General features: G+C 45.8%; 1 protein-coding gene across 11 annotated transcripts in view; it reads right to left on the reverse strand.

Moving 5' to 3' along the window:
* Window positions 1-25216, reverse strand: part of TRAK1 (trafficking kinesin protein 1) — a 137537-nt gene that overhangs the window by 5516 nt on the left and 106805 nt on the right. For 5 of the 11 annotated variants that reach the window (XM_063661257.1, XM_054479759.2, XM_054479764.2 and 2 more), the window contains 5 exons: window positions 21083-21159; window positions 19290-19526; window positions 17480-17796; window positions 10256-10474; window positions 640-742 (listed from right to left, as the gene is read on the reverse strand). In XM_063661257.1, the coding sequence (XP_063517327.1) occupies window positions 640-742; window positions 10256-10474; window positions 17480-17796; window positions 19290-19526; window positions 21083-21159 (953 nt within the window). Of the gene's footprint in view, window positions 1-639; window positions 743-10120; window positions 10475-17479; window positions 17797-19289; window positions 19527-21082; window positions 21160-25216 lie in introns of all 11 variants that reach the window. The other 6 variants (XM_054479771.2, XM_054479761.2, XM_054479767.2 and 3 more) reach the window with 2 other exon arrangements.

Below are 25216 nucleotides of genomic sequence, written 5' to 3' on the forward strand. Positions count from 1 at the left end.
ATGCTGGGCACATGGCTCAGTCTTGGAGTCTTCTCATTTTGGTCGTTACAGTTTGGCTGTGCTGCATGGTTCCTGGGCCCTATTCCAGAGGCACAAGGGGTTCCACAGGGCTCAGTAACTCCATCCATAAATAAAAGAACTCTGTGCTCTACTGACAAACTTGGGGGCAAAAAAATCCAACAGACTTTAGCCATAGGGCCTGGGTAGTGTCAACTTCGGCTGGTTAAGGAGAGGCCTAAGAATCCATTCCCAACTAAATGGCCAACTAAAAGGGCAACTAAAGGTGGGTCCAGGTCTCTTTATTTGAGCCAGATCCAAATAAATAATAGCCTCAACTCAAAAGGAAAGATGGGCTTGAACCCAGGAGGTGGAGGTTGCAGTGAGCCGAGATCACGCCACTGCATCCAGCCTGGGCAACAGAGCAAAACTCTGCCTCAAAAAAAAAAACACAAAAAACAACAACAAAAGGAAGCATGGGACCCAGAAGAAGTGCCTGCAAATGCTGAGATGCTTACACTGGCTTGAGTTGGTTTTTCTATGAGCCTCTCGACTTGGCTTTCCTCAACATTAAGCCTTGCAGGGAAGGGAGTGCCCTGACTTCACCCCACCCCTGCCCACCCCAAAGCCAGGGTCCCTTACCTTGGTGTGACCCGAGTGAGCTCATCTGAAGGATGCAGGATGCGACAGGTGGTGAAGGTGAAGGTGGAGTTGGTCTGAGACATGCACTTCCCAGGATGGTGTGCTAAATTGGGAGGAACAAAACATATTCCTTGCATCCAAGTACAACCACAATAAAAATTAAAATCCAGCATGTCACTCAACAGATGCAAGAAGTGATGAGCTACCTTGTTAACTGGATCTGGGGGAGGAAGGTGAAACGCAAATGTTCTGGATTGAAGGCGAGTCCTCAAAAATAACCACAATTTTGAGCACTGGTCTGCAGAGCACCAAATTCCAGCTTCCGACCCAATCCAGACAAGGTTTCTCATCAGTATTCTTGGGCCAGTAGTGGATCCAGTCTGGGGGTGGGAGGCGAGGGGGGTGGGGTAATGGGCCTTTGTGGGATAAATTTGGTTTCCCTCCTCAGGTCAGAACCTGCTGTCTTCTTTTGCTGCTTTACATTTCTTTGCATTGGCAACAGCTACCAAAGCTCTGCTCAGAGGAAGGGGAGAGGTACAGGCGGGGAGAGGTACAGGCGGGGAGAGGCACTCGACACCTGCAAACAGGGCAAGGCTCACAGCTCCCTTTCTGCTTACACAAAAAGGGGCTTGGGGATGCTGGCTCCACTACTGTCTATTTGTGATTGTTATGGTGGGAGATGGGGACTTCAGCTGCCTCAGCAACAACGTGGCAAGAGTTCCAGAGATCAGGGCTCCCTAGGGTCCTGAGCTCCAGGATCAGGTCTGGTCTGACACACAGCAGTGTGAGCAGTACAGCTCCCCCTACCCCCTAGCTGCTAGCTGCTTTCTTGACATCTCTAAGATGTCTGATTTCTAATGAAAATGGGATGGCAACAAGTTGTTCTCAATTTACTTCCTTTTAATGCTCTAACAAGTTATTGCTGAGGCGGCTGAAGACTATGGCCTGGAGCAAAGTAAATCATGGAAGTGTTAGGACCATGCATGAGAAAGCTGGCAAAGGAACAAGGAACAGAGTCTATGGGAGACATCATGATTGCAGAGGTCATTCTCATTCATAACTCAAGCATCAGGAAAAATAATAATAATAAAATAAGAAAAAAAGATGCCCCAAATAGCATGCACGATGAAGTGCCGGGATGATTCTCCCACCCAACCCCACCCCACCCTCTGCCCCTGTAGCAGCTCAGCCCCCAGAGACCTCCTGGGAGAAAACTGATTCAGATATCAGAGGCCATGAAGATTCAAAAGGCTGTGAACTAGAATCTTCTAGCTCCTTATGGTATATTTTTTCTTGGATTTGAGAAAAAGGAAAACAATGGAATTGGTTGCTGCCCCAAACCTACAGGTCCACACAGTTGACTATGTCTTAAAAGAAAACCAGGAACCCAATGACACAAACAAAAAAAAAATGCTGGAGACACAAATTAAAGGCAGGCAGGACAAATCCAGAGTACAAAAGTGATGGTGACTAGAGGAACAAGGCAAGATGGTTTGCCCTGATTTTTAAGGTCTGACTCGGTCGGGTCTGTGTGTCAAAGCAGGCTCCCATGGCACCTGACGTGACGGCCAGCACCACGGCCACAGGACAAAACTCTCAGCCATGGGGAGCTCAAGGCAAAGCAGGAGGGAGGGGAAAAAAAAACACATGAAAATAGCCTTTATGAATCTTTCTCAATCAGTGAATATAATGGCTCAGGAACTCCAATAAGTAAGAAACTGCCACAAGCAAAACAAAAATGGAGTAAGCTATGAAGAGAAGGCAACCAAACAATCACGATTCTCTTCCTGCAATAAGGTCTAGAAACAAAAATAACAAAAAGCCTGGGAAGAGCATCCCAAATAACAGGCATGAGGGGTTATTTGGGAAGGAGGAGAGGGGGAAAGCAGTAAATAGAAATAAGACAACACAGTTGAAAGAGAGAGAACATTTAAAAGAAATCAAACAAGGGAAGGCTGGATTTAAAATCAGAAGCATACCCCCATTTAAACACATGGCCAGAATATCAAATCAAAAGGTCGCAAATGTTCACTTCCTCCTCCACCCTCTTACATATTGGATCTTCAGTTGCAATAGGGAGTGTAAGATGGACATTTTAGAGACATAGTTGCATCAGCAGAAGCAAACCCATCTTATACAAATGGGTTTTGGGGATAGGAAAAGGCTGCTAAAAATTCGCAAGTCACCATTCCCCAGAAGCAATGAATAGCCGTAGAAGACCAAGGAAGATCAACAAGTTTCCAAAGTGCTAATAAAGCCAGAGATTTGGCCCTTCCAAAATACCACCAGGACGCCTGGACCCGTGGGCTCTCCGCATGTCACCACTGACTGCCAGGATGCTGCTGCACCTCCCTTCCTTGAGACACAACAGAGAGACAGTGAGTCACCCAAGACTGGGATCATCAGAGGCTCCTCATGCTTGCTACAGAGAAGCAACGGGCTGATTCCTAAAGCCCTGGGTGCAGGAAGAGAGCAAGTTCTAAAAAAAAAAAAAAAAAAGAGAGAGAAACATAAAACATCCTTCTTGGCAGGAAATAGGGGGGTTGGGTGAGGGCTCACTGTGAAGTCACCAAGCCCATGCCACGCACCAAAGCCCCCTTCTTTATCTAAACAGAAAGTTCTTTGCAGAAGATGGTATTATGTGTTCATCCAATGCTGCTCATTTGGGGGCTCAAAGGATAGAGTTTCTTGGATTTAAGGTTTTAATTCCCTATTTAAATTCTTATTCTTTCTCTCAACCTGAGTGGAGGGCTTCCTAGTGTTTTGAAGAGACAGGCACATGTTAAATGGGTTAGAGTATTAACAACGACAAATATTTTCATCATTTGATTTAGGAATGAATTGGGATTTACCAATAAAAACCCCTAATTCTTTTTTAATTGTTCTTCCTCCCCCAGATTCTGACACTGGTACAAAATGTGATACGCTTTAAACTTAATTAATCCTTGATTATTATTCAAGATCTCCTGTGTTGATGAACTGCCCGTAGCTGTCATGCAGATGTTTTCTTCTTAAAACACACCACATGCAAGCACACATCCTTCAGCTAGCTACAGGTGGACACATCAGAGGACTTTGCGATAGTGAGAGCCACTCTTACTTTCACTCTTACAGAGTGAGAGCTCACCTGCTCTCTCTGGTTGGACTCTGGTGAGCCTTCTGCCTGGAGTAGGTATGCTTGGTAAGTGGCACTGAGTGCCCATGCTCCTCGGGGGCCCATGATGCCTGGGACTGACTGGAAAACTGGGTGTTTGGGATCCTTCTGCTGCAGCCAGTGAGGAGGGAGCCCTGACACGGCCCCCACTCCCTGGATGCCCCTCAGACTGCACTATATAGAGCAGGGTGGCTGCTGCTCTGTGGACTGCTCAGGCCGCCCAGGGAAGATAGGTAGGAAGCCCACTGCTTCCCATGGCCCAGTGCTTTCACAATGAGGAGAAGGGGGCACAGAAGAGGCTGGGACACTCCGGTGGGGCCCAGAGGTTCCACAGGGATTTGCAGGATGATTGGAACTCTGCCCGTCTGGCCGCCCATAATACAATTTGTACACACCTGCTCATGTATTTCCTTCCCTTCTAATGGTGCTTTCCTTCCCCCATCCCTGGGAAGTGCTGGGAACAACAGAAGCTTTCTTCTCTCTAAAGGCCATCATAGAACCTAGTCCTTAAAAGAACCCTCACATGAGCCCAGAGACACTGGAAAATGCAACCGTACTTGGCGTGTTGCTATGGGGAAACTGAGGGTGCAATATACACCCAGACACAGCTGCTTCCGAGGAAGCCTCTGAGAACGGAGAAACACTGGCCATGCCACACACACCCAAGCTATTTTAAAAACTCACATAAATAACTTCTATAAATGTAAATTTACAAAAGCATCTCAAAATCTTGGAAAAGGGACTCCACTTTTGTGATGCACTCAGGGCCTTCCATGTTCTTTTTGCCACTCTTGGGAAGTGGCCGACTTGTGTAAAATAAACCCTATGACCCTGACCTTTCTTTCCTTTTCTTAACTTGAGCATGTAGTGGGATGCTGCTGTCACATGACTTGGATCTGCTTTGCAAGTTCTATAAACTCCTCAACCAGTACACACACACACACACACACCCCCCCCCACCAACAGTGGCACCCACAGGCCAGCCTGTTCTATCCAAGTAAAAACAAATCTATTGAAAATAAAAGCCATTGTCCATCCAGCTTAAGGGTGTGTCTTGGACTATCCCCTAGGAATATCAGTATATTTTAGTTGTTTAATGCCCAGCTTCTAATGACTTTGTTGCCTTTTGCTTGAGGGGTGGAAAGGGGAGAGGAAGATGTGTCTTTGCCTGTCAGCTGCATGAGAAACAGTTCCCTTTCCATTAAACAGATAGGGAAGAAGCAATGCTTTATCTCTTCCTAAAAGACTAAAATATCAGGGCATGGAAGATGCTCTAAAGACTTTCCTGTCTCTTCATTATGTAACTCTGCCCATGATATTTTCAGGGGGAAAAAAAGTTCTGTGATGAGTTCATGTGGGAAAAGCTGCATAAATAGTTTGCCCTACAAGTCATCATTAATACAAGTACTATGTTAGGGATTCATGTGGCTTTAACAAGTGTTTTCTCTGGAGGTGAGGAGTGAGGGAATCAAGAGCAGTTTCAGATGCAGCAGTGCAGCTTTCTTGTTTTAAAAAATACAAAAGTGATTTTAAACTGTAATATGTTGTACAAGATAACACTTTTAAAGGCCTTAGTTCTGGGCTTCACAGAGGCTTGGTATTTATTTTTTTCTCTGCTTAAGCATTTCTTCAACAGAGCCCTCGACTGCCCCTGCAGCTCCGTAGAGATCCCTGAGCTCCTCGGTGATCAGACATCTGGCCAGCAGGAACCTGGGAGGTTTCTATCACAGAGATTTCGAACCACACATCACAAGATCTTTTTCTGGTTTCTGCACAACTTATTTTGGTTTCTGCAAAATTAAAAGTCGACTCTTCTTCCCACTACACCAAGTTGCCTACCCTGTTTCATCTGAAAAGTATGTGATTTAAGAGATAAACAATTTCACAGTATTGAGCAGAGAGGGTCAGAAATTCTCTCAAGTGCCCCTGGGGTATCTTCTAGAGAGAGGGGGATTTTTAGAATGCTGTTAAAATGTCCAAAGGGCAAATGCAGAAATCCCTTTGTAGTCTTCAGACACCAACAAAGCTGGACCCTATACCCTCTGTCCTCTTGTCCTTCCTTCTGTGGCAGACACCAACAGGTGAAGGGAGCTGGCCTGGCTGAGCTGCATCAAGACCTTTCCCCACTAGTGCGTTCAAGGCCAGCACAAGAGAGCACTTCACCTGTGCTTCACTAGGCAGTGTGGTTGCACAGGTCCTCCTCTCAACACCAGCTGCTCCCTCAAGGGCCCTCCACATCAGAAGGGTGTCAGGTTCAGACACCTCCTCAGCAATCCATGTGCCTCTAGGAGCACTAGAGGGCCCTCTGTAGTGTTCAGAGGTGAGGATACCAGAGAGAAAATGCTCAACAAGTGGGTTTTGTTCTGGACATTTTAAGCAGGGTTGACTCTATGCTGTTTGTTTTGAAGGAGTCAATTCTTTCATTCTTCATTCATTTTTCCACTTGCAGGTGGCAGTTGGCCTGTTTTACTCTGCCTTAATATATATTCTGGCGGAAGAGCACAGGGCTTTCCTTAGCATCTCCTAATACAGGTGGGTGTGAGCCAACTATCCACTCTGTCCATAACAACCAAACTCCCTCATAACTGCCACAAAACCAGGCTGAATTGAAGTGTTCCCAACAGCGTGGAAACTCACATCAACTCTCTCAGTGTAGACAACGGGAAGGAACTTGCCTGCACCCAAGGGTCTGTGAATCGAGCATACCAGACTTTTCCTTCCAGACCCATCGAGCCCCCCAAACCAACTTCTCACAAGCCTGTCTGAACCCCAGTTCTGTGGTCTGTGGTGTACTGAAGGGGGGACAGGATACAAGCTGGCTCAGCTTTGCTCTAGCTGCCCCTCCCGGGCAAAGCTGCGGGAACACCCGGCTGTCCTGACTCCGCCTGGCTCCTTCCCACCACAAGCCCTTCTCTGCCCTTTCCTCACTCAGTCACTGCTCCTAACCTTGGGCCTATGTATCAAACAAGGAGGCAACAAAAGAAGCTGATTCTTAGCTTTTGCCTTGGTGGCCCAGTTGCTGGAGATTTAGGGAATTTTTCAAGGGCAATTTTAGCCAAGTGTGTTTTTTGTCTTCCACTCTGACTTTAAGATCTCAGCTCCAGGCCAGGTGTGGTGGCTCACACCAGGAATCCCAGCACTTTGGGAGGCCGAGGCGGGCAGATCACTTGAAGCCAGGAATTCGAGACCAGCCTGCTTAACAGGGTGAAAGCCCGTCTCTACAAAAATACAAAACCTTAGCTGGAAGTGGTGACGTGTGCCTATAGTCCCAGCTACTTGGGAGGCAGAGGCAGGAAAAGCACTTGAACCCGGGAGGTGGAAGTTGCAGTGAGCCGAGATTGCACCACTGCACTCCAGCCTAGGCAACAGAGCAAGACTCCATCTCAAAAAAAGAAAAAAAAAAGATCTCAGCTCCAATTGGGACATGGTTCTACTGCAGGGCCACTGCCAGGTAAGATGTCAAGATGCCATGATTCGTGTAAGTTTTTGAGGATATCTTCCCTCAATATGAACCAGTCTTGATGCGTAAAAGCATTAAAATAAACTGACTGTCAATTTTCTCTATCCATGTGGCTTTAATCCCACTTCTTTCTCACCTTTAAGGATCAAAGCATTCAAGATAATTCAACTGAACTGCCCATCCACTAGCCAACTACCGATTTAACTGTGTGACTTTAACTCTCAATCCTTTGCCACATGCAGGCTCTTCCCCATACAAATGCCTAAAATACAGAGCACTGACAGAAAAAGATGATAACTAGTTCTGATAAAGTATACTTTCTATATACATTAAAACATAAAACATCACTGAAATAAAGTAAAACTATAATCTAAAACTTTTTAACAATCCATTTTAATCATCTAAATTATTTACAATACAATAACATGGATTCATCCTTTTTAAGACATGGGATTGTAAAAATCAACAAGTGAATGATGCTTCAAATAATATATTTAAATACATTAATCAAATTTTTTCAGTGCTTAAAACTTTTTCTACATGGGACAGCAGGCTCTGGACAAAAGTGCCTAGCATACAAGTCTTCCCAATTTCCTTCTATCATACCAGCTGCACATAAAAAGGTTCATCACCTTCTGTCTCCAAAGTGTCTCCCTACTGAGTGTTCCCAGGCAGACAATAGCTCCTGGGTTAGCGCTGTTTGGCAACAGAAAAGCCCAAGCGTAGAGGACGGATTAAAAGGCAGGGACCAGACCACCATGGATACAAATCCCAAGACAGAGGATGCCCCATGCCTTCTTCATGAAACTTATCTGCCTGCCTGTGTCTCCATGATTGCAGGCATAGAGCTACTTGGGACCTCCAGGATGACTTACTTAGTGATAATGCCTTTTACATTCTAAGAATCAAAATGGTCCTGTAATTCCCAATAGAGAAAATAGACCAATTCATTGTTCTCCCCTCTCCCCTCTGAAGCCAGTTTTTAAAGATGAGCCTTACCCAGAACATAAGCCCAAAGAACTCTCATCTAAATGATCAGACCCTTCCTAAATTACCTTTGGCAACCTAGGTAATTCTTTTTTATTACACACCTCCAACCTGACCCTTTCTACAGTTTCAACTATAAACGTTCATCCCCCTCCTCAAATAACGTTGCTAGGATGAATTTACCACAGGTTTGAGTACAGAGAGAACAAGAAAAACTCAGTGTTTATTTTAAGGAGAGTGGTCACGATGTCAGTCCTCATAATTGGTCCCTTCTCTCTCTCTATCTCCAAGATAAGTTCTTTGTTGACTTAATAAGCTTTAGTCCTTCTGTACAACTTCTAGAAGATGCACTTAATGGTGCTTCTTTGCACTTCCAGAACTCACCTTCTATTCTACCTGTAAGGCTGTAGGGGAGCATCCCAATCGACATGAGGCCTACCCCTTTAGCCACGAAAATCAGCCAGGCATCATGTTTCTGCACCACCGCCTGCCTTCCTGACGGACACTGGTGCTGATGACAAAAATGGGACAGTACCACAGCTGGTTTCCCTTTTTCGAGTGTGTAGATACGAAATAAAAAACATTTTCATTCCCTCACAAGCTTAATCTAGTAATATAACTGCTTAAAAAAAATCAAACCATAAATAAACCTATGTACTAAACAAATCACATGACTTGATGACTTCCCTAAAATTAATGTCAAGGAAAAAAGGAAAAGTTGATCCCAAGTAAAATCCCTTGACCACAGCTGTCTGAAATTAGCCAGGGGAATGGGAGATACCACCAAGAACGTCAGCTCTTTCCTGCCCTGTATTTCAAGGGGAGTGTTGTGGCCTTCACAAATGAAAATTATGAATCACAAAGATGAACGTCCTCACTCCAAACCTGGTGAATCCTCAGGAATGTCATGAGGATGACAACACAGGGTTAATTCATTTTTTCTCAGTCTCTCCCCTGACTCCACAAAAGCTTTGTCTTCCCAACACAAGAGGCTGGGAGGTCCAGTCTAGACACAGCATGCTGTTGGGGTAAACAGTAACCATGTGATCCCATGATTCCCAGAGCTCTGAGCACAAAGCTTTTCATCCCAGTGGCAACTGGGATGTGGGTAATTCTGTAAACTCATGGCCACGTCTTTAATGCTTGGGGACAGTGGGTGGAGTCAGCCAGAGCTCTTTTCCAGCTTCATCTAGGGTCTTCTCTCTGGAAAAGCTTAGTGACGTTCTCCAAAGGTTTATTTGGTTAAGGAGCATTGCTAAAACACTTTTTAAAAATCTACTTTGAACACATGTGTAAGCTGAAAAGAAAATGACATATATATCTCCATTGAAGTTGGAAAAGTGAAAAGGCTGATGAAGTGTCTGAAATCCTGAACCTTTCCTGGTTCTATTTTAATACAGCATACAGGTAACAGATGATCTCATTTACCTTCTGAATGACCCAGCACTCAATTTCCCTAAAACTGCTCAGCTCCACTTGGAAATCACCAGGGGACTTGAGAATCTTCCCCTCAGACTCAGGGAGACTCCCAGACCAGGAAGAAGGGCACTGATGTTTTCAGGGACCCAAAAGCCCACTTTTTTTTTTTTTTTTTTTTTTTTAGCAGCCTTTCCTGCTCCCACTTTAAGATCCCTGCTGGGCCATGCACCTCCAAGATGGGCAGGGGAGCTACACCCATTGTTACAAATAGGAGGCATCAGACTCTGTATTTAAAAACAGAACTGTGCAATGAGAATGCTTTAATCATCACCCACACAGACGAGCAGAAGCTACAGACAGAGAACCACTACGGATGGTGCCTGGAACAGAGGTGAGAATGGCCCAAAACTCTGCCTCCGGGAAAGGTGCCAAGTTTACAGGACTTATCGTGGTGCCCTCACCAGACCCCTCCTCCTCCTCCTCCTCCTCCTCCTCCGTGGCCGCTGGCGGCTCCTGCATCTCCTCTGGGGAAGCCTGAGGCCGGCTCGGGTAACTTCTGCTGCCTGAGACAGTCACACGTGCTCGGGACCTCTCACCTGAGGTCTCTGGGTGCTGAACTGGCGTGGAGGTAGCTAGGCGCGGGAGAGAAATGTGGTCACCTGTGTCATCTTCTTCAAAGTCGTTAAGGCAGTACACTTCGTCCAGGTCAACATCCAGCGTCCGGAAGCCCTTGGTGACCACACCGGGCCGGGGGTCCAGGATGCCCCCAAGGTGAGGTTGGGCCAACTGCTGCCAGTGGTGAAGGGTGGCAGAACCTTGCGGGAGAAAGGGAAGGGAAGAAGGGGGACAAGGAGAAGAGAGGGTTAGGATGGAAGTCCAAGACAATGGCTGTTTACCACCCTCAAAGTGCTTAGCGTGAACCCCAGCAGGGTCTGGGCCTCCAGGTGGACTGCAGCGGGAACTTCAGTGGAGCCACCCTAGCCCTTCCTGCCATGAAACAGAAGCCAAACCCTACCACGCTCAGAAGGAATAGCAAGTTAATAAATCAACCATTTTTTTTTTTTAAAGTAAAATCCACACCATAGTACGTGCAAAAGAGGTTTGGGGCGAGGTCTTTATTTTAATCAACCGATGTCAATCCCAGAACTCAACACCTTCTCATTTTACAAAAGGAAGGGGGAAAATGGCAAGATAAGCACAAAAGGGGGGCCACCATGTACGGATTCTATGCCAAATACACACTCCTGGGAACAGGGAAGACATAAGCTCAGGCAAAATAAGATCATGTCAAACCAAGCCCAGGACCCACAGCAAGAGAAAAGCAAAAAGAAATTAAAGCAGCACACAGAGACATGTGGCAGATGTGACCATCACCTCCTTTACTTAGATTTTCTGTATTTTGCCAGCAACTTTGAGAGGCTGCCGGGTTAGGGAGAAGGAATCGGGTTAAAGAGGTGTGATTTAAGAACACAGTAAGTCCACAGAGAAGTCTAAAGCAGGGGAGCCCATCTTCTCAATGACACCAAACCCCAGGACTCAGATGACGTCATGCAAAGTCTGTAATAACATCGGAGTGTGTCCCTGAAGACCTCAAGGTGTCATAAGTGTTCTACAAAGAGAAGTGTTCCTAGGCCAAGCATGCTCAGGAAACTTGAGTTAAGTGTTTTTACTGAGGGGCATCACAGAACCTTTAGTATGCTACAGTGTTCTTGCCAACTTACTTGACAGAGCAACCCGTTTTACCCTTGGAACACTTATTAACGCCTCACATGACACCATGCTAGTGCATGGCCCGTGAGGCTGGCAGGGCTAGCCCCATTCTACAGATTAAGAAGGCACCCAAATGTGCATGACCACACAAATAAATATTCCATGCTCAAAGGAGAGACTTCTGAAGAGGTTCTCGGGCACCGGAAGGCAGAAGCCTTCCTGCACAAATGGATGCTCAGGCAGTCACCACTGGTTTACCAAGGGTATACTTTCTGGGTAGGCAAGAAGCCCTCCAGGATACCAGGTTGCCCTGGGGAGCGAAGAAAAGGGAGTCAAGGATGCCAGGAGCTGGCAGCTCAGGAAGTCAAGACAAAAGAGAAGGGAACACAGGCAGGCCGAGGTGTGAGGCGGTGGGGTGAGGGGGAGGCCCCATGGTGTGCACAGAGTCTGCCATTTCCAAACACCCCTTGGAAATAACTTCTCATGTGTCGATCTCAGCCAGGGAGGCTTGAAAGGGATTTATAAATGAACAATTTCAAATCCACTTAAAAGGAAAAAAAAGGTGCACACTGCCAATACATGTTTAAAGAGTTCCCAGACACCCACATCAAGGCCTATCCCAGTTTCAAGGGTTCACGGGTACAATAGCAACATAATTAATCTGGATCTATTAAATATAAATAGGAAATACTCTAAATTCAAGAAAAAAAGAAATAGGAAAGAATGACTATAATGAAAGAGGGTATCACATATCCGTTCTCTCACTAGGTGCTAAGATGCATCTAGAGCGGTGTTCTCAACTAGGGACAATTTTGCGCCCCGTACCCCACCCCCCCAGGGACATTTGGTAATGTCTGGAGACACGTTTGGTTGTCACAGCTGTGGAGGAACGGCATCTGGTGCTAATGGCATCTAGGGGGTAAAAGCCAGAGATGCTGCCAAACATCCCACAATGTACAGGACAGCCCCCACAACAAAGAACAAACTAGTCCCAAATGTCAACAGGGCTGGGATTGAGAAGCCTTGCTCTAGAGCTGTGGTTCTTAACTCTCAGATGTTTCGAGAATCTGAAGGAAGCTGTGGACCCACTTCCTAAAGGAAGCGCGCATGCTAGCAACACCATGCAAACAAGGCCGGGGCTTCACAGACCTGCGGAGACCAGTTCATGGGCTCCCGAGTCCCAGATGCCACAGCATCACTGTGATTTTTTAAATTAAGCTTCCCTATATTGAGGCAGGCCTGCATCGCAGTTTGTTTTACATGTATTATATCAACTCACTCCTCGAAACCATCCTAGGAACTAAGTATGATTATACACTTTACAGATAGGGGAATGGTGGCTGCCTGAAGTTAGATAACTTTCCAAAGCCACTTAATGAGTAGTGGCATAGCCGGGGTTCAGAACTAAAGACTAAGTTTTCACACTGCCCACCCATCAAAACCCACAGGTCTGAGAACAAGAAGGACATCAGTGTCCCAGCTGCACAAATGGTCAGCAGCAGAATTTCCAGATGGGTGTCCAGGGCCTGCCAGGAGATATTCCTGCTGATAGGAGTTCTCTGCTGTCCCTGGGGACTCCCATTCACACTACCTAATGGGCCCCAGTACAAATGCTCACTGGCTGTGCAGGCACATTCCTGATAACAAAACAGCACCACGAGAAGTCTTAAAGTAGCCACTGTACTGCCATGTTCAGTTTGGGACTGTACACTGGAGTCTGAGAAGGATGATGAGAAAACCCCAGGTACAATATGGCCACGTCACCTCTACTTTCGGAAGGGAAAAGGGGGGTATGCCAATAGACTCTGGGAAGTGAAGAACCCTGGTAAGGAAATGCCAAACCTCCTCATCCTTCTGAAGGGGGTCTGAGATGTTTACAATTCACTGGGAAAGAACCCAGGGAGGCTGGAGGTCTGGGCCCTGACAAGAGTCTCATAGGCCTTTCTTCTCCAAATGTTCAACAGGCTGCCCCATCACTCCCTCTCCTCACCCGCTCCCAAGGATGGGCTGAAGAGAGAGAAATGAGGCTACAAAGGGTCTGCTGTTTGGAGTTAAGGAGGCCACAGAAATGCATGGAGTTATCTGCATTCTCTGACACTCCACAGCCAAGGAAATTTAGTAAAATTACAACTAAAACATTATGTGAAAAGACGCATCATGCTCAGATTTTTATCCCATGCCTTGGGCATCCTTCACTCATGTAAGAACAGCCAACTTTTACTGGGCTTTTACTAAGCGCCAGGCACTTTTCTGAGGTCTACACTTATAATTCACTTAATCTTCACGTTATCCCTGCTGTCTGCATTCTGCAGATGAGGAAACTTGAGTACGGGAAGGGAAAGTAACTTGCTAGAGGCTGCATAGCTGGCAAGTGGCTTGACTGATCTGGGACTGAAACCAAGGCTGGCTCCAGTGTCCATTCTCTTAACTCTCAGCAGTGAGAGGCCTTACACATGAGAGCCTCCGAAACCTAGTCAATAACACACCTGAATGGCTTTCTAGATTCCCATGTGGGTGCTTTCTCAAACCTGACTGTGCTATTTCAGTTATGTCATGCTGTGGGGCTCATGGACTATCTCCACTCCCGGCTGGTTCCAAAGTCCCAGCGGGGTTTGCCAAGCCCATCAACTGGGCAGAACACCTCATGCTTCACCTCCCTGCTGCTGCCTAAACCATCATGTGGGAATTCTACCAATCTCCTGGCTGCCTGGAGTGAAGGTATAAGAATTAAAAAATAAATACGAACTGCATCTTATTCAGAGCCCAAGTTACCTCTTTCTTTCCATTTCTCCAGCTCATCCCCCAGCCTGGCTTCCTTTATTTGCCAAACACTGTAATATGAGCTACCTCCCATTACCAACTCAAGACCTGCTCACTCCTCCCACCCACATTAAAACCAGGCAGGAATTAGGCAAACAGGGCAAGGAAAGAGAGGAAACTCCATGTTCCTGGTTGGCCCCAAGATAAAGTTCTATGGGAAAAGGGCATGGACAGTGGGGAAAACATAACCATGGTCATTGTGTCTTTCTCCCTCTGCTTTCCTTCCATACCCGAGTGTTCCAGCTAAAACATTTTCGTCATCAAAGGAGAGGAAACCCCAAAATCCACTGATGTCAGAGGAGCATCAGGGCTTAGACACTAGAATGAAACCTGCTGGATAATGTACAGCTTTGAAGTGTATCCTTTCCCTTATTTACATATTATTTATTTGGAAATGCTACCTTGGTTATGATTAAGCAGAAAGGAAGTGCAAATTACAGGAAAAAAATACTGCCCGCCTTGGTCTTTTTAACACAGATATCTTTCTAGTTTGAATGGTTTGTTTGTTCTTCGCCTGCTTAAAACTGGTAAGGTGAGATGAAGAGACAAGAGAGTGCTAGCACTCTCAAACACTTAGCTTTTTGGCTTTCACAATAAGCAGATGGCAAGATTAATTAAACAGGTAAGGGAACCAGATGGAAAACACTGATTGGCTATCTGCTATGATCTCAGCCAACAGTCTCTAGGGACCTCACCCCAGTTACATTCACCTGGGCTGCTGGTGATTATGGGAATCTTATTAGCTTCTCAGTGGGCCAACAGTAAAAGATAATTTAAGAACATGACCCTAGTGCTGGTCCAGATCTCAACACTAGTAACTCAGCCCTACAGACCTGGATTGGAGCAAGCTTGAGAAGCCAACATTTTAATAAGCACCTATTAGATGCCAGGTACAATATAAAATACTTCACATTTACTCCTCACCACAATCTGGTTTGATGGCTATCAGCCTATTTCACAACCACAACTAAATAGCAAACAGGGCTCAAAAAGTGGGGTGATTTATCTAATGTCACAGTCAGAGCTGTACTGAACCTAGCCCAGGCTAACTTCTGTGTCAGCATCCCATCTTATCATATTAAACATGGTAACACAAAAAATAACTGTGGCAGGGAGGGAAAAAAGAAAATACTGGTTGTAACAGCTAAGAAGTCTGAGCCAGGTGTGGTGACTCATGCCTGTAATCCTAACACTTTGGGAGGCTGAGGTGGAAGGGTAACTTGAGGGCAATGGTTCAAGACCAGCCTGGGCAACATAGTAAGACCCTGTCTCTACAAATAAATAAATTAGCCAGGTGTGGTGGTACACTCCTGTAGTCCTAGCTACTTGGGAAGCTGAGGTAGGAGGATTGCTTGAGCCCAGGAATTCAAGCTTGTAGTGAGCTATGATCACACTACTGTACTGCAGCCTGGGTGACACAGTGAGATCCTGTTTCAAAAACCAAATACATAAATAAACAGCTAAGAAGTCAGAGAACCACAAAATGGAGCCAAAAGAATCTGTATCATGAGTTTGTGTTATAGGCCACTGTGATAAGACAAATAACTTTTTAATTGTATTGTTTTAGCCTCCTGGGTAGCAGAGCACTATAGATGAAATTCACCTTGCTAATCTAACAGGATTTCCTATTAACCTATTAACTAATCACAAAAATACTGCCAAGTCACAAAATTAAAAGAAATAAAGATGAACTGGCTAAAACATGTGCTTTGAAAATAAATTCAAAAACATATTCTTAGATGATCTAATGAAACACAGAGTCAAATATAGAAAGCAGACAAGACAGAGATGATAAATTCCAATGATCTTTGAGTGACAAAGGAGAAAAAAGAAAAGTAAGGCAGAAAGTAAAATTGCAGAAATGAAAGATTTTATTGAAGAACAGACACAGTGTGGATCAGAAAACAATCACCAAGCTTACAGCCAAATAAACAATTAAAAAAGAGTAAGCCATACCTTTTCTGAACTCTAAGAAAGACCCCAATTATACAATTTTAAAATAATAATAAAAACAAACTAGCCCGCCCTTTTCCTTTGGAGACCGCGGAATCCAGTCATATCTTGGGTCTTTAAACAAGCACAACCTTACCTTATAGCATGCAGTCTCACAGGGGCAATATGCTCCCAAGAAGCAAAAACAGGTTCTTTGAGGTAAACATAATTGGATTCTTTTTAATTTTAATACCACAGATGTATTGCTTATGTATTGTTTATGTATACTGTATATGGATATACATATAGTACATAAACAATATATATGTGGTATTAAAATGTCTTTGGGGGGTGATTAGGAAAAAACGTCTAAGAAGGCTCCTTAGAGGGGACAATAATTTTTTTAAAAGTTGGGAAAGTTCTGCCTTACAGAAGTTCTGATTTGGCTCTGCATCATAAGTGTAACACAGAGTTTTAAAACACTTTCTCAAACTTATATGGCTTTCCAAACTAAAGGAGAAAAAAACGAAAAATATAAACACTTGGTGGCTCTCGGCAGGATAGTAGTAGGTAGAGGGAAAACATTTTATAAGTGCCTAAATCAAAAAAAAAAAAAAGAGGCAGGAGGGCAAGAGGGAGAGAGGGAAGGAGGAAGTTTTTCCCATGAGTTTAATCATCTGAGATGCCCCTGATACTAACACATGAACTGACCCTGAAAAAGGGTGGCTTACGGAGGTACAAAACTACTTGTCTCCACAGCCACCCCTTCCTGGGCTCCAAATTGTAGACTCTAGGAGCCAAGCTCAGAACATACTGCATCTGCCAAAAGCCACAACCTTGCTATATGAAGTTCAAATCAGAACACATAAGCCCACAAATCACATTCAGGTGGTTATGGGGGAAAAAAATCCCCATTTAAGAGAGTTTGCTTGGAACCTCTCCCTGACACCAAAACTGTGGAAAAGCTAAAGTATTAATTCTCTGCATTCCTCACACCCACAGGCAAAACCTAATTAATTTTTTAATCTGTTGGCAGTGCCTCTACCACCACAAAAGCTTTTTATTTCTAAGGTTCTAAAGGCAAAGGAAAGAACTAGAAGACCACAGTGCACATAATTGTCTTTCCTTGGTGAGTTTGGTGACTAATGTGTGCACTGTCACACCTGCCAGCCAGAGGGGAGGGACAGAGGCCTAGGCTGAGCGCTACCCTCAGAGGAACTCAAACCAGCAGCGCGGGTGGCTGTCTCGGAAGAAAAAGGAATAGGCGTGACAGAGGTGCCCTGCCTTCCGCAGGTGGATCAGGGACCACAGGGAGTCCCCCAGGAGGACAGAGAGGGGCCGAGGCCCTGTGCGATCACCTTCCAGCGGCTTCACGATCTGGAGCTTCTCAGGCAGGTAGGAGCGGCTGCTGAAGGACATGCCGGAGAAGCCAGTGAACTCGGAGAAGCGGGAGTGCGTGCCCAGGGACATGATGCTCTCAGTGGGTGTGAGGGAGCCACTGCGCAGCTCGCCCTTCTCCGCCAGCTCCTGGAGCTTCCTCTCTTGCTCCTCCTCAAAGAACCTCCTCTCTGAGAGGTAGTTCTCCCGGCGCAGGGACAGCCGCCTCAGCGCCGTCTCCAGGTCGTGGGAGCCTGGGGTGCCCGGCGTCCCCGGCTTCTTACTCCGCTCATCAGTTCTGGAGGAAGAAAGGGGCGTGAGGGTGGAACGCTAGCAGGGCTCCAAGGCCACAGAGGCCCGACTGCTCAATGCACAGCGGTGGACGTTCCCTGGGGCTACAGGATTCTCCATGGGAACCAAGGCAAGCAGTTGACATTTAGGCAACAGGGGGAAATAAATTAGTGTCCAGAACTACTCCCGCCAAGGGTGTTTTTTAGTGGGGTTGAGGTGGGGTGAAGACTAAGGTGGGATGAATATTTGCACACAGACTAAGTAAATTCAGTCCCCGTAAACATCTCCCTGAAGAACCTTTAGGAAGAAACCTGTAGGTTGCTGTTCCTGGCTACCAGAAGGATAATGGGTTTAAGGCATGCTTCTCTCTTCTCTTGAAGGAAAAGAGCCCAGACCCCAACTCTGAACAAAACCTGCTCTGATCAAGGAGCTTCCTATCTGTCTGTTCCAACTGGTCCGGAAGAGTCAATTTTATTAAGTTAGAGGAAAAGGGTGCACAAAGTGAACAATGGGGGTGGGCGTGTGTGTGTGTGTGTGTGTGTGTGTGTGTGTGTGTGTGTGTGTACAATGGGGTGGGCGTGTGTGTGTGTGTGTGTGTGTGTGTGTGTGTGTGTGTGTGTGTGTGTGTGTGTGTGTGTGTGTGTCCTGGGCACCTTGGCCGCCCTGCACCCCACCCTCTGAACCGTGTGTGTGTGTGTGTCCAGGTTCTGCAGGGCTTCAGGACAAAGAGGAACTGACCATTCCTGAGGAAAGCCCAGTCCTGGGCACCTTGGTGCCCCTGCACCCCACCCTCTGAACCTTGTGACCACATTCTGGTCACAAGACAGACAGCCTGAGTCCTCCTCAGCCTTTCCAACATCAAGCTACAAAAGGGTCACAAAACAAATGTCTATTCTGTAGCCTTACCGTGAAGATTAACAACAACAAAAATTCATTAATCCTCCCCCTAAGCATTTCACAGGAAAGCAGACTTTCTGGTATCATCTTGTTATACATCTTTAAGCTGATTAAAATATCATATCAAGGATAGGCATAGGCTCAGTGGGTAGGTAGAACAGATTTGGAGAACTGTAAGGTCCGCTTTTTTTTTTTTGAGACAGAGTCTCACTCCGTCACCCAGGCAGGAGTGCAGTGGTGCAATTATCAGCTTGCTGCAACCTCCACCTCCCGGGTTCAAGCAATTCTCCTGCCTCAGCCTCCTGAGTAGCTGAGATTACAGGTGCATGCCACCACGCCCAGCTAATTTTTTGTATGTTTAGTAAAGATGGGGTTTTGCAAAGTTGCCCAGGCTGGTCTCAAAACTCCTGAGCTCAGGCAATCCTCCCGCCTCAGCCTCCCAAAGTGCTAGGATTACAGGCGTGAGCCACCACGACTGGCCAGGTCTGTATTTTTCAGGTGACTCTCATCTACCTCCCTCTTAATAATTACTGAGCCTGCAGACAATCCATACTACCACTCCTCACCCCAAAACAGAGAAGTGAAAACTCCCAGCTTGCTCACCCCAGGTCGGCTGCCTCTGTTTCCAGAATGATGCTGTTGGTCTTGTTGTCAAGGACGACGTTGCCTATGTCGCTGCCGTAGAAGCTGGATCGGGGGGTGCTGACGCAGCTGGACAGGAGGGAGTTCATGGCCGAGGACTGGTTGGAGCCGGGGATGTTCATGGGAGAAGGGGTCAGAGATCTCTGCTTGACAACCTGGTTGATGTTTCTTACTGTCTCAAAGACACGCTTCTGGTGACTAGGGAGAATGTACGACATCCGTGAGTGAGCAAATGCGGGCACAACCCTGGAGTTTAACCCTCCAAAAATTATCAACTGAGCCAAAAGGGCACCTGGCCTGTGACGAGTCCCCAAGCAGCCCGCTATCCTGCGCCTGCCACATGTTTCTTAGGGTATTGGCTGCCTCCTTCACAAAGTGAAATTTGAGAGATTCAACACCCACTAAATCCAGGACTCGAATGCATGGTTATATCCTAAAGGTGATGCCAGCAAGAGTGAAATTGTGTTTCACATCCCTAAAGCTTAACCTACAAATAAAAATACTTAAGTATGACTTTTGTCTCCTAGATTTCTTTTTTCATAATATTCACTAGAATACATGCTGCAGCAGGGCAGTGTTCACTGCTCAGCACAGCAGAAATCAACCAATACTTGTAGAATGAATATTTGTTAAACATTCATATAAAAAAAGGAAGACTTAGTCTTTCACTTCTATAATGAGATGATAAATACTAGATTTGTCTATTTTTGGAAAGTGTTATTTTAGGAGCAGAACCACACTTTGATGCTCATTTGTTCCCTTTTAAAGAGAAAAGGGTAGGCATGTTTTTACAACGGCCACTTCCTTCTGGGCTGCAGAGGGTGTCACACTTATACCGAACCTCACTTGGACACTTGTCACTCCCAGGATCTCATTTAAGTTCTATCTATGGAGTCTGGGTACACAGAAAACACAATGAAACCTGGTCCACAGGTTCCTTACAAACACCTTGGGGAAGGCTAAGTACAAGAGTTGAGGTAGGAAGAGAGATGGTAGAAGCTCATATCCCTAGGTGTATTCAGATGGAGATAGAAGCCTTGCACAAAATCTTTGAAGACCCCTCTGAATCTCACACTACGTTGATTTAAAATTTTTTAAATGTTTTCCACTGAAAGGAAAGATAAATCCGTGTAGCAATATCAAGACGAAGCTTGCGTTAAGAGAGATGGGAAAGACATCTCTCCTTTTCTAGGACTTTCTGGAAGTTCACAATTTGTCTTTAAAACCTAAGAAGAAGAGGAGCACCGTGGCTCACAGGCCAGTGGTGGCTCACACCTGTAATCCCAACACTTTGGGAAGGCCAAGGCAGGAGGATCACTTGAAGCCAGGAGTTTGAGATCAGCCTGAGCAACATGGTGAAGCCCCATGTCTACAAAAGATTTTTTTTAATTAGCTGGAAATGGCGCATGCGCCTGTAGTCCCAGCTACTCAAGAGGCTGAGGCAGCAGGATTACTTGAGCCTAGGAGTTCGAGGCTGCAGTGAGCTATGATCACAACACTGCACTCTGGCGTGGCCAATAAAGTGAGACACCCCATCTCTAAAAAATAAATAAAAATTAACACTAACAAAAGCTAATAAGAGGAGCAGAGGAATGCTGTCAGCTGTGTTCTATTATTTCCCTTAATCTGGACTGGGAAGGACAATAGTCAATCACTATTGGTACCCAGAGCCTCAACATTGCTAGGTTTTGAACACTGCACTGGTCACAAGTTGGTCTCTGGGAAGCTCAAAACTGTAAAAACTGTGGCCATACGTGATGTCTGGAGACTCGGCCTCTTCCAACTGCAGCTCCTTGCGCATCGTTCCCTCAATCTCTGCTGCCAAGGAATCCTGGGAAAAGCCAGAAAGACAAATGTCAAGTGAGCGCCAATTCAAATGCTCTGTCTCTAAAAGAGGTATGCACCCAGGTGGGCCATGGGGAGTAAACCAAGGCATCAGAAGCTCACGGTCTTCCCACAACACAAACTTAACAGCACTCTCTGTTGTCAGAGACCCTGGCTGAGCAGTTGCCCAGGCAGGTTCTGAGTGTGGCAGCGCCACTGGGCACTGAGTGTAAAGCTGCTGACTCATATGCCATTAGGTGTCTAAAAGCAAACCCTATGCTCCGTTGGCCAAACCATGGAGCTGCAACCATGGCTACAAGATGGGATGCAGAACTTATGAGGGAGGGGTGATGTGTTCAGAATGATGGAGACAGGTGAATTTCCAAATACCTCTGAGCTTACAGTGAGATATGGCAACAGAGCCCACACAAGCCACACAAAGCTACTGTCCCCCTAGTCTACAGGGTCTGTCACACCCCCTCTGTGTCTAAGATTCTGACACCGAGAACAGACCAAGGGCCTCCAACTTTGGCTCCTGGAGAAGCCTTTCCCACCTCCAAAGGGCACTCTGTGCTAGTGAGAGGGTCTCTATATACATGACGTGAGTCACGCACACTGCCATCTCTAGGTCCCTGCTCTCATCCTCCCTGGCCTCCTGCAAGGGAAGTTCCTCTCACTGCCAACTATCCATGGCCCACCCATCTTTAAACAACCTGCCCAGGAAATGTAGGATTCCTGTTTCCACTAGGAATCTCACATTTTTTTCTGAAGCAGACACCAAACACAGTAAGTCTTTGCCACTTTTCTCAACAGCTCACATATTTCTCTCTCCAGCTTTGTGGGTCAGGGGAAGGCTAGTCACTGATGACTTCTCACTTCACCAATGGGCCAGGCCTCAAGCTGAGACTCAACATTAAAGGCTACCAGATGGATGCCCCCTCTCCTGTACCACCCATCACTCAGTACTGTAGGAGGTGGAGCCTAACACACAATCCCTTACACATGGTAGATACCCACAGGACCAGGTGTGTGCAGAAAAGCACCAGTTCAGCACCAGAGGAGGACATCCATGGAGGATAACGTGAAGGGAAAGGCTAAATTCATGTTAAACAACAGAACAACCTGCGATGATGGACGCGTCCTTTGTGCTGGGACATACGTACATGTGGAAACCAGCAGCCAGGGGTGGCTAGTGAGCACAAGAAATGTGGCTTGTGACTGAGGACCTGAACTTGTAATTATATTTTAATTTAATTGACTTAAATTTGCACAGCCACATGTGGCCAGTGGCTTCCCAGCAGACAGAGCCTGGGGACTCCAGGGCATCCACCTCAGCGGCTTCATGGTCCATGGGGATGCTCCAGTCTGGGGGCTGGAACCAAGTGGGGAGACTCCACAGGAGTCAGCAGGAAGTGAGATGAATAAAGGGCTAGCAGGCTTTTTTCAATCCTTATTCACAAATATGCATTTTATTTCGTAATTATTACCCACAGATTGCCATTAAACGTTATGTCTAGTAAGGACTTCCCTAGGTGAGTCTGACATCTTTTAAGCCAGCTTATTTTTTAATACTGTTATTCGCCACATAATTTACAAATACAGAAGAAAAGACCTTCATACACCTTAAGAAAAATGAAGTGTCAAATTACTACAGTCAGCCCTCCGTATCTGTGGGTTCCACTTCCTCAGATTCAACTAATCTTAGATAGAAAATTTGGGGGGAAAAAAACCCAAAAAATAATACAAATTTAAAAATCGGTACAGTATAACAACTCCTTACATAGCATTTACATTGTATGAGGTATTACCAGTAATCTAGAGATGATTTTTTTGTATGTGGAAGGGCATGCATAGGTTATAAGCAAACACTATGCCCTTTCATATCAGGGACTCAGGCACTGAAGGATTTGGTATCTGCAGGGGGTCCTCAATCCCCCTCAGATACTGAGGGATGACTGTAATTTCAAAGCCATACTGAGATAAAGTCACATGCAGGCTCTGTGACTTGTTTTTGGCCATGACCCTCTCCCCTCTGGCAATCCAGGCAAGTCTGTGGACTCCTTCTTGGAATAATATTTTTAGGCAAATAAAATTATGAGGATTATAAAAGAAGGCAGATATATATCAATATAACAACGTGTGTGTGTGTGTGTGTGTGTGTGTGACAGAGAGACAGAGACAGAGAAGAGAAAGAGAAAGAGAGAGAGAGAGAGAGGAGAGAGAGAGAGAGGAAGAGAGGAGAGAGAAATGAGTTCAGGACTGGTTACTGCTGTCATTTTGAAGTGGAGATCAGCATCTGTGGTGTTGTGAGGCATCTATAACAATGGAAATGTGCCATAGGGCCAGGCACGGTGGCTCATGCCTGTAATCCTAGCACTTTGGGAGGCCGAGATGGGTGGATCACCTGAGGTAAGGAGTTCGAGACCAGCTTGGCCAACATGGTGAAACCCCATCTCTACTAAAAATACAAAAAAAAAAAAAAATTAGCCGGGCGTGGTGGCACATGCCTGTAGTCCCAGCTACTTGGGAGGTTGAGGCAGGAGAATCGCTTGAACACAGGAGAGGGAGGTTGCAGTGAGCCAAGATCGCACCACTGCACTCCAGCCTGGATGACAGAGCAAGACTCCATCTCAAAAAAAAAAAAAGAAGAAAAAAAGAAATGTGCCATTAAAATACCTGTGATTTCTAATGATGACAAAGTCACAAGCAGTGCTAATATCACTGTGACCTGGTGACCTTCATAAAGGAAGGAAATATTGAGTACAATTAGGAACTAATTTCACAGCCCCCCCCGAATTTCATCTGTGGATCCCAGATGAACTCCTGCCATAAGGCAAGAGAATTGGGAACATAGTTGTGCAAAAAACTGCTACTCACTGTTTTATTCAGCGATTAGAATGGCTAGGAGAAAAAGAGGCAGATCTGGGCATTCTGCATGATGCAATCTTTAGACTGCTTTAAATACCTTTAATGCATAATACACTTTAAAAACAGCCATCTTCAAAAACTGGGCTGTGCCAAGAGCTACAGAAAAAGGCAAACAAAAACTTTACCTCAGCAAATATGAAAGCTGAGAATCCCTCCAGAAGAAACTGAAATGCAAATTTCAATTAGACTTTTCTCACGCAATAGTTTAGTTTTCAAAGAGAGGTCTGTCCTTGAGAGAGGGGAAGGCAGTAGAGTGGATCCTGGGTGCCCAGGAAACAAGATGGCGCCAGGAGCTCACTGCACCAAGATGAGAAGCCAGGAAGGAGGGAACCCAGGCAAGGAGCCTGCAAAGCTACACAGGCCAGCATGTGAGCCAAGTGTGGTTAGTGCTAGATCAGGGAACTTGGGGGACTGAATATTCTTTGCTGATTTTACTGAGATTACTGGAATCACTGGATCACCCATCTGTGCCCTAGAAAGCTGACTATGTTATATGTCTTTCTTTTTGTTTCCCTCAGATTTCAATGAAGCTTCTTGAGGCGGAGAGAAGGGTGGCTGTTCTTGCCTGACTTCCTGACTTTGATACATGGGAGCAAAGAAGAAAAGAAATCATGATTTAGGGAAAGTGGGCCAGACAACAAGGTGTGGGGGATGCGGACAGTATCTGCTGGGGGTCAGCAATGGAGGCTGAAGGGAAAGAGCTCCAAGGAAAAGGCCAATTTCAGAAGGGACAGAATCTCACAAGCATTTATGCAGCCATCCGCTCCTATCTCACTTGGGGGAGTTTCTCTCAAAAGCTCTTCTCTCCTTAGAGAGCATTTAGCATTTCATCAAACCATGGAAATAGAGCTGGAATATACAGGAGTTCTTGAGTTTGCTCTTTAGGCCATCTGTCTATCTGTCCATCTATCCATCTAAACATAATGTCTATTAAATGTCTACAATTCTACAGCATACCAAGCACTGTGCCAGGTACAGAGTATTAAAAGAGGAAGGCGGAAACGTTACAAAGAAGACAAGGTCCCCATCTTCCAGGGCCTTTAGTCTGATAGAAGATAACATGAGGAAGCTCAATCTCTGATAACGCTTCCTTACAGGGCAATGATCAGCCAAGGGGTTCATCCCTGTGCTGCCCA

Source organism: Pongo pygmaeus, chromosome 2 (assembly GCF_028885625.2).
Source record: "Pongo pygmaeus isolate AG05252 chromosome 2, NHGRI_mPonPyg2-v2.0_pri, whole genome shotgun sequence".
NCBI lineage: Eukaryota > Metazoa > Chordata > Mammalia > Primates > Hominidae > Pongo > Pongo pygmaeus.